This window comes from Mobula hypostoma, chromosome 14, assembly GCF_963921235.1.
Source record: "Mobula hypostoma chromosome 14, sMobHyp1.1, whole genome shotgun sequence".
NCBI lineage: Eukaryota > Metazoa > Chordata > Chondrichthyes > Myliobatiformes > Myliobatidae > Mobula > Mobula hypostoma.
Window position 1 is genome coordinate 11,006,927 of NC_086110.1, and position 10,419 is coordinate 11,017,345.

The window sequence follows — 10,419 nt, forward strand, 5'->3', positions numbered from 1 at the left end:
CTCTGCTCCAGTGAAAATTAACCCGACTCTTAGTCCCTCCTTTCTATTCAATATCCTGAGACTTTGGGAGATTTGTTTGTAGAGAAAAGAATAACTGAGGAAACTTAACAAAACAGCTTTGCAGATGTAAAATATGTACATATCTTTTCTACATTGCTTCCGTAGTTTCTGAACCAGAGATTCACCCTGCCTTCCCTCAATTTTCAGGCTACTCGATCCGGCCAACATGTTACAATATGATGATTTCAAGAAATGTTATGGCGAGATTCTGTACCGCTGGGGTCTGCGAGAGAAACGAGCAGAGGTCTTAAAGTTTGTCTCTTGCCCTCCAGATTCTCATAAGGGAATTGGTAAGTACAAATCTGAAAAAGCAGTTTAACCATAAGACATAGGAGCAGAATTCGGTTGAATCTGTTATGCCATTTGATCATGCGTACTTTATTATCCCTCTCAATTCTATTCTCCTGCCTTCTCCGTGTAACCTTTGATGCCTTTACTAATCAAGAACTGCTCTAAATATACTCAATGACGTGGCCCCCACAGTCATCTATGGCAATAAATTCCACAGATTCACCACCCTCTGGCTAAAGAGATTCCTCCTTATTTGTGTTCTAAAAGAACATCCTTATATTCTGAGACTCTGTTCTCTGGTCCTACAACAAGGACCATGATGACTCAGCCAAAGATTTTTGTGTGTGCGTATAGAAATGCTCAGGCCATTCAGATCTGCACAAAATGCCTTTGAGCATGGGGCAATTACAGCTTTAACTTTGCTCACGGGTTTCCGTGAAGCTGGAAATATTCCTGTTTCAGCTCGGAATCAAGGTCATCCCCATGTCAGCTTCTGTGATAATACAGATAGAAATCTAGCATTTCATGGAAGCTGAAACTTCGGCCATTTAATCTCAAACTGCTGGTGGGCATTACTGGGAGCTGAGAGTGTGTTAATATCTATCATTAAAAGTATTGAAAACATGCCTTCCATGTGCTCTGCAAGCTCACTGAGATTGTTAGGCAGACCTGCTTACCATGCATCTCCTGCATTGAATTGTGTACATAAAGTGTGAATCAAGGTGGCAGTGCAGGCATTCAATGAGTGTCGTACAAGGAGTAACTTCATTCTTCAGCATGAAACCCTACTAGTCAACGTCATAAGTTTGCAAATTTTACATTAATGATGCATCACAAACTACATTTGGAAATCGACATTTAGTGCCTGTATGAAGTATTCACCTTCCCTTGGAAGATTTCATGTTTTATTGTTTTACAACATTGAATCACAGTGGATTTAATTTGACTGTTTTGACACTGATTAACAGAAAAAGACTTGTGTTAAAGTGTTAACAGATCTCTACAAAGTGATCTAAATTAATTACAAATATAAAATAATCGATTGCATAAGTATCACCCTCTTCAAGTTAGTTTTTAATCAATGCACCTTTGGCAGCATTTACAGCCTTGAGTCTGTGCAGATAGGCCTCTATATCAGCTTTGCACATCTGGACACTGCAATTTTTCCCCATTTTTCTTTACCGAATTGCTCAAGTTCTATCAGATTGCATGGGAATTGTGAGTGAACAGCCTTTTTCCAAGTCCAGCTACAAATTCTCAATTGAATTGAGGTCTGGACTCAGACTTGGCCACTCCAGGACATTAACTTTGTTGTTTTTAAGTCATTCCTGTGTAGCTTTTGGCTTTATGCTTGGTGTCATTGTCTTGGTGGAAAACAAATCTTCTGCTAAGTCGCGGTTCTCTTGCGGACCGCATAAGGTTTTCCTCCGGGAATTTCCTGTATTGTGCTGCATTCATTTTATCCTCTACCTTCACAAGCCTGCTGCAGTGAAGTGTTCTCACAGCATGAGGCAGCCACCAGCATGCTTCACGGTAGGGATGGTGTTTTTGATGATCTGCGTAACATTTAGTCTGATGGCCAAAAAGCTCAAATTTCATTTAATCAGACCATAGAACCTTCTTCCAGCTGACTTCAGAGTCTCTCACATGCTTCTGGCAAACTAGCCGAGATTTCATGTGGGTTTTTTCCCAACAGTGGCTTTTTCTTTGCCACTTTCTCATAAAGCTGTGACTGTGACTGGTTCTCTTCCATCTCAGCCACTGAAGCTTGTAACTCCTCCAGAGTTGTCATTGGTTTCTTGGTGGCCTCCTTCTTTAATCCCCTTCTTACACGGTCACTCAGTTTTTGAGGACGGCCTGCTCTAGGCAAATTTACAGCTGTGCCATATTCTTTCCATTTCTTGATGATTGACTTAACTGTACTCTAAGGGATATTCAGTGTCTAGGAAATTTTCTTGTATCCATCTCCTAACTTCTGCTTCTCAATAACCTTTTTGCGGAGTTGCTTGGAACGTACTTTTGTCTTTATCTTGTAGTTTTTGCTAGAATACTGACTCACCAGCAGTTGGACCTTCCAGATACAGGTGTATTTTTACTACAATCAATTGAAACACCTTGACTGCACACAGGTCTCCAGAAACAGATCTCAACATTTAGCTAATTATGTGACTTCTAAAACCAATTGGCTGCATCAGTGATGATTTGGTGTGTCCTGTTAAAGGGAGGGGGGGGGGGTGAATACTTATGCAATCAATTATTTCGTGTTTTATATTTGCAATTAATTTAGATCACTTTGTAGAGATCTGTTTTCACTTTGACATGGATGACTCTTTTTCTGTTGATCAGTGTCAAAAAACCCAAATTAAATCCACTGTGATTCAATGTTGTAAAATAATAGAACATGAAAACTTCCAAGAGGGAGGGTGAATACTTTTTATAGGCACTGTAAATGGGGACATGGCTGCATTAAAATTATGATCTGCATTAACAAATTTCTATTCTATTTTGTTTAATGTCCATGAAATTTATTACACAAAAAAGGTATATGGGGTGTGTTTGTCCCTCCTCAATTTTATATGCTAAATGATGGGCATTTGTTCATACTTCAATCAGAAATTTAAACAGGATATGACAGATCTGAGCATGGGAATGAAACTTTTTTTGAGTCTAAGCATTTGATTTGCACCCCCAAAAGTAATTCCTAATTAGCTAGACCCTTAAAGATTAGGGCTGCTCGGGACAGAAAGCAAAGGCTGTTAAGTAGTACTGAGACACAGATATCCTCTCAGATACAGATAGTCATGGAGGAAGCAGCTAAGAACATGAATAAATTACTCCTCCTTACATGTAAAGTCTGTAAACAAAGGTTTTTTATTGTGTGCTACATCTCCAGATTATGGCAGTGATTTGGAGAGTTGAGTTTAATATTCACCATTTTGGGTAAATGCTCTTTTACTAAGAACATCAAATATATGAGTTTAGTGAGATGAGTTTTCAAGTTTCTTCAAACAGGGAAGATTTAATATCTCACTTTAGAGGTAATAACAGTAAATTTCAGTAACAATCTGACAGGTTTAGCTCTCATCGTCACTTCCTATACTCATGAGGAATGTGATTAAACTATGATGGTGGCAGGGTCATTCTCTCTTCCATTTGAAACAAAGTCAGGGCCTGGAGGGTGAGGCGTAGAGAAAAAGAATCATCTCAAACTTTCTTATTAATATCTTGAACTTGGAACTATCACTGGAGCTTTCTTCAAAGTGAAATCAAAAATAAATATATCATCAGAGAGCTGGCAGCTCACACGACTATGTTTAAGTGTCAGAAATAATTACATTGCTCAAAGCTTGCAGAATACTTGTTCTCTTCAACACCTCTTAGAAACTTGGTTCAAAGGTGGTGAAAATAGTAAAGTTCAAGCTTCAGTTTTGTTTTGAAAAGGTTTATGTATTGTATATCAATCATTATGTATTTTGTTTTATACTATCTGTGCGATTATCTTAACTTACAAGCAAGTATACTAAATGTACAGTTGCAAGAAAAGGTTTTTGAACTTTTTGCAATTACCTGGCATTCTGCATTAATTACTCATAAAATGTGGTCTGATCTCCATCTGAGGCACAATAATAGACAAACAAAATCTGCCTAAACTAATAACATACAAACAATTGTACTTTTCATGTCTTTATTAAACACATTGTTTAATCATTCACAGTCCATGCTGGAAAAAGTATGTGAACCCTTGTATTTAATAACTGCTGCTGTAGCTGCTGATCAGACTTGCACAACGGTGAGGAGAAATTTTAGACCATTCCTCCATACAAAATTGTTTCAGTTCATAAATGTTTCTGGGATACCTTGCATGAACAGCCCTCTTCAGGTCATGCAACAGCATCTCAGTTAGGTTAAAGTCTGGACTCTGACTTGGTCATTCCAAAACACAAATTTTCTTCTTTTTAAAACATTCTGTTGTTGATTTATTCTTATGTTTCAGATCATCGTCTTGTTGCATCATCCAACTTGTTTTAAGCTTCAGGTGACAGACCGCTACTCTGACATTCTCCTGTAAAATGCCTTGATACAATTTGAATTCATTGTTTTCTCAATGATTGCATGCTGTCCAGAACTTGAGGCTGCAAAACAGCCCCAAACCATGATGCTCCTTCCACCATGCTTCACAGTTGGGATGAAATTTTGGTGTTGGTGTGCAGTACCCTTTTTCCTTCAAATATAGCGGTTTGTATTTCTCCAAAAAGTTCAACTTTTGTCTCATTTGTCCACAGAACATTGTCCCAGAAGTTTGGTGGCATGTCCAGATGGTCTTTTGCGAACTTGAGACATGGAGCAATTTTATTTTTGGACAGCACTGGTGTCCTTCTATGAACACTTTTCTTGTTCAGGGTTTTTTTCTTATAGTGAACACATGAACGGAGTCTTTAGCAAGTTCTGGGAATTTCTGCAGATCTTTTGCTGTTACCCTAGGATTCTTTTTCATTTCCTTCAGCATTGCACGTTGTGCTCTTGGTGTGATCTTTGCAAGACATCCACTCCTAGGGAGAGTAGCAACAGTACTGAATTTCCTCCAGTTGTAGACAGTTTCTCTTACTGTGGACTGATGAACACTCAGGTCTTTAGAAATGCTTTTGTAGCCTTTTCCAGCTTCATGCAAGTCTACAATTCTTGGGGCCTCTAGAAGTTGTTTTGGTCAAGGCTTGGTGCACATAAACAAATCTTTCTTGAGAAGAATAGGCCCTGTCAGGAACCTGACTTTGTGTGTCTTTTTATAGGGCAGGGCACCTCTACAATCCACATCTTCAATCTCATCTCATTGATTGGAACATTAGACTCCAAACAGATTTTGTAGAAGGCATTACCCCTGAGGTTCAAATACTTTTTTGAACCTAGACTATGATTGTTTAAATGGTGTACTCAGAATTGACAAGAAGTGCAATTGTTGTGTGTTTTATTAGTTTAGGCAACTTGCGTTTGTCTATTATGGTGACTTAGATGAAGATCAGACCACATTTTATGTATAATTAACGCAGAAAACCAGGTAATTGCAAAGGGTTCACAAACTGTTTCTTGCAACTGTACTAAGTGTGGTCAGAGAAGAATGGTCTGATCTTGTGATATTTATAGGAAAGGTGGTGGAAGTCCTCGATGGTTTCTGCCTGTTACTGTTGTAATTGAGAACAATTGTTGGTGCTGATGAGAGGGATGGTTTCCCACTGGGATACACACGGAGGAAGTTGTCAATGTTGTGCTTGGGGCAAAGACATTGGGGAAAGTTTGCACAAGGATGTGCCAGAGTAAGGAGGATGCTTCTTAAAATAGAGTGATGCTGGACAAAGAGCATTAATCACAGAGATATTTGGACATTACTGGACCTTTTGGCATTGCATTAAACTCTTTTGATTCAGTTTAACTTTTCCCTACTTTCTCTTTCAGAATTTGGAGTGTACTGCAGTCACTGCCGCAGTGAGGGACGAGGAACACAGTGTGACATTTGCAAAGGCTTCACCTTTCAATGTGCCATCTGCCACGTTGCTGTCCGAGGATCTGCAAACTTCTGTCTCACCTGTGGGCATGGTGGCCATACAAGTCACATGATGGACTGGTTTCGGACCCAGGAAGTGTGCCCCACAGGCTGTGGCTGCCATTGTTTGCTTGAAAGCACATTTTGAAAATTGTCTGCTGCCACTATTGGTAGTAGGTGACCTTGAATGGCATTCCAAAGTATTCCATCTTTTGCTCTTCACTGAAGCTGTGTCAGGCAGTTGAACCAAGATATGGAGACGCAAACCAGTGGGAGACCTAGATTGGAGTTTTCTTGATCGAGGTTTTGAACTTTGAAGACAAAGTCTTCAGCATTTCAAATCATCTGGTCTGCTTTCAGTGGATGAGGTGACATTGATTGCACAGTGTCTTGCAACAACAAATGGCCAAATTTAAAAGCAAAACTTATTTATAGAAGCAATATTTTGTAAGAAACATGAACTAATGTGGGTATTTGTTTCCTTGCTGGTAATGGTTAATGTACAATTATTTATGTACACTGACCATGAAAAATGTGCAGAACTGAAATGATCACATTTGGAGAGACCCATTTCAACAAAAGTGGCTCATGTAGATAATCTCTCACATCCTTGCTGTGGATTTATTTTCATGCTGTTGGTGCAGTGTTTGACAATTTTCACAAGTTGAAGAGGCATATTAAATTGGGCAGAGGTGCTGACTTCATTTCTAGAAGCAAGATAAAAGTCCAGCACAAATTGGCACTCCATCCACTTATTCAAAATATCAGACCAGAGAATGTGCAGTGTTGATTGTCCATTGAGCATGAGACCAGGTTACAGCTTCCTTGAACTTGGCACTAATTTGAAAATGTCATTCAATATGTGGGAAATTGGCAAAACAACTTCATTATGGAAATATTCAGGTACGGAATGTGCCAGGATAGAGGTGGCTTTTTCTAATTGTGCAATACTTGGGTCTGACACTTGACGGACTATTTCCAGCAATTATGAAGTGTAGAAGGGCAGTTCTTGAACAGATTAAATGCTGTGCTGGCAGGCAATTAATTGCCATTGTTAGTGGGACAGGAGCTGCTGATTTGTGCAAGCAAGGCAGAGCTCCATTGCTATCATTTTCACTGGGCACTTTAAAATCAAGAATGTGGGACTCCAATCAGAGCATTTTGTCCACAGAAGCAGTGAATCTTGGGGAAGATGCAGCACGCACTTTACCCTCAGTTGCAGTTTAATGTGGTCATCCTCTATATAGACTCAAGTTCTTGTATTTCTAGGAAGTGCTGAGCCTTTAACTGAGCAGGTCAACAGATTTCCAGCTGTGTCGAAAGTTTGAGAGATACTGGAACTAAACTCCATTTATTGTAAAATCAATAAGTTTTCTTATAATTTATATTCGCTAAAATATCCCTCCCCCCCCCAGCTTTTTCAATAATGCTTAAGTTCAAAGCACAAGTCATCAGCTGAAAGCAATGTATGTAGTAGCCTAATATCACTGCTGCATGGCCATGATGGCTTTTTATTTATGTGGGTCAATTAGTTCGTTTTCTGAACAATTGATGACCTGCTTCCTGTTTTAGTACCTTGTGGTCGAGTCAGCTGCAGCCCAGAATTGAAACCCAATATGTATTGTATTGTATGAAGGGAATTGCACGTTGTGCTGTTACTAAAGTTACCCATTTTAACCATATAGGGATCCAGATGGTAAACACTGACCAGGCTGCAGATAGTGCAAGTTCAGAAAAATCCATGACACAGAGAGGATAGTTCTGTAGAAGTGTTAACAGTTGTGTCTTTAGGAAGTTGCTTATGCATAATCCTTCAATTAACAACTGAGAAATGAAGGCCATGCTGGTTTTGCACTGACTATTATAAAGGGAAGAGCCCTTTGGGAAGAAAGAGAAGGAAGAAATCCATCTTAGTTGGAATGGAAATATTTAGTATTAAGAATACTTAATTAGTTTGACCTTACAAAGCTTGTTTTTTTTTCCCTTATCATTTACCCATCAAGGCAATTCTGATTGCCCACTCTGATTCTAAAGGCTGGTAAAGGAACTGGAGAGGAGAACATAGTCTATAAGGACAGTTTCTTCAATAACCAGTCAATTTGTTGGTCGTAAATAAGTTTACAACACTGTTGACTAGTTTTATCTCTAGGAAAGGTGAGTTATCATCCGGTGAAGTTTTGAGGATGAGGGTTCTACTTTCGTCATATGTTGGTCATTCCGTAATTGTTATAGTTGGCCGGTCTGGGTCTATGTAGCTCTAGAGGTTTCAATACAGTACTTGATGGTCACTGACATAATACTGTCCCTCCATGAAATGGAACCCTGATTCATCCTCTCCCTGTTCAATGATTCTTGTCCATCAGTCAAACAGCCATTTCCCCATCACTAATATTTTGATAGTTAATAAAAGCACTTAAGCAAAATAAAACGATCCATTTTGATATGATTTCCCATTGTGCTGCAACTAGAGATTAATCTTTTCAGATTCTAGGGCAGCTGTGAAGAATTAGAAACCATAAAAGCTATGCAACTTTGATTATTTATCTGCAATGTTTTATTTGTAGACCTGAGTGCACCTGAGGATTACATTCACAGTCAAGGTTGATTCCCATTCAATGTATTGGGCTGTGTGTCAGTTAGTGCAAATCCTCATCATGATAACATCATTAACTAGTCTACTGTTTAACTGTTAATATTGCTCCATTTCTGGTGCAAAATTTGTGCTAAGTTACCAAATTTTGTAACTAAGATGTAAATTATGTACAAAGTAGACACTGTAAATACAGTATTGTTGAAAATAAATGACTCTGCTATGATTTGTTGTCAACTGCCCTTCTGTCTCCCATCCAGAAAGGGTTCTGCTTCAAAAAAAAGCTATGTATTAACTTGGACCTGTCAAGAATTATGAACTGAAAACGTCTGATTCATTTAGATGAGAAAAGAAGAGATCAAATACAAAGTGAATGTCATGATTGGTCTATTGAGGAAAACAGTATTTGATGATCAAAAACTCAGACCGGCCACAAAAGTCGGTATTCTCTCCTTTACCAACAAGTCTAGTTTTAAGGCTTTAGTTACACTCAGAAAAGCTATACTATACACCAGACACTTCATTCTGAGTTCTATATCGGGAATAAATGACTTAACGGATTCTCACAATACTTCATTCTTGGATAATCTGTGGGCATCAACAAGTTTAGGAACTTGTAAGTTCCCCACAATTCCAAGATAGAAGAAGACAGTCAATATACCAGTCATGGGCAGTGGAGTCCAGAGCTAATGCGGTTATCGTGCAGGGTGAAGCTCTGGATTCATGGTAGAGCATGGAGGTGAATAAATTAGTGGAGTGTTAGGTGAATCTCCAGATCCAATTCGCATGGTGGAATGGAATTAAAAGTGAGGTTAGAGGGTTCTGCTAGATGGGCAAGAGGTAAGATTTGGAATTGCAGGTAGTGGTGGGAAGGGTGGAATAAAACTCCTGGATCTTGTGCTGGAGGGGGGCAGGATGCTCAGGATCCAGCACAAACAGTGGCTTTTAAATTAGTTTGATGGTAAATCACTGGATCTACTGCAAGCAGAGGGCAGGATGTAAAAGGTGACATAAGAATGCAGCAACTCAAAGCAAGAGTTCCCATTCAACCTTTTATGTCTGCTCCAGGCTCAGTTAGATCATAACTGATTTTTTTTAACTTTTACTAAGCTTAATATCTAAAATCCAGTTGGCCACTGCCCTAAATATGCTCAAATGACTGAGCCACGTTGACCTTTTTGGGAAAAGAATGCCAATGATTCAGCTTCACAACTCCTTGAGGCAGAGTATTCCAAAGATTTATGACCCTCTGTGATCTGTCATCCTAATCTGTATTAATATGCAGCCATTTATTGTGAAGTAGTAGTAGTATTGTGAAGTAGTAGTAGTATTGTGAAGCTATGTTTCAATGTTCCACATACAGTGGATTCCAGTTCATTGGTTAATTGGGGCAGATGCTTATTTGGGACAAGTCTTAAAGAACAAAAACTAATCAAGAAAATAGCCAGGTTTCCCTTTGCTTACTTGGGACAATATGCCACCTATTTGGGACAGGAGACAGTTGTCGAACAGTTTCTAATTAGTGTCAGTCACATGAACTTGTTTGGCCGTTAGAGACTATACCGTGCTTGGAACAAACAGTTTTTAAACAGTGTCAGTTACATATGTTTGTGTTCAAGAAGGCAATGATTTTTGTCACTGATAGTTAGTGAAAAATAAGCAGTAAGAAATAAGCATTCAGGCTTGGAGATGCCAGAAATGCCCAGGAGTGAAAATGAAATGATTTCACTACTTCAACTAGTTTAGGCAACACAAAGAATTTGAAGGTATTGGCAATCATCTTGAATGTTACAATGAAAATAAAGATTTGGAGGATGTAATCATCAAAAGCATTGTATGAAGGCACTTGGTGTCTGTGCTAATTTTGTTCATTTAGTCAATCAGAAGAACATGGCAGCATGTTAGTTTCTATCATATCTGACAATGACAGTGAAGCACGCGA

General features: G+C 38.9%; 1 protein-coding gene across 2 annotated transcripts in view; it reads left to right on the plus strand.

Annotated features, from left to right (window-relative positions):
* wdr59 (WD repeat domain 59) overlaps positions 1-8,694 on the plus strand; it is a 92,657-nt gene extending 83,963 nt beyond the window's left edge. For both annotated transcript variants that reach the window (XM_063066666.1, XM_063066668.1), the window contains 2 exons: positions 208-350; positions 5,800-8,694. In XM_063066666.1, coding sequence (XP_062922736.1) covers positions 208-350; positions 5,800-6,035 — 379 coding nt within the window. In that variant the 3' untranslated portion in view covers positions 6,036-8,694. The remainder of the gene's footprint in view (positions 1-207; positions 351-5,799) is intronic.
* The last annotated feature ends 1,725 nt before the right edge of the window (positions 8,695-10,419 follow it).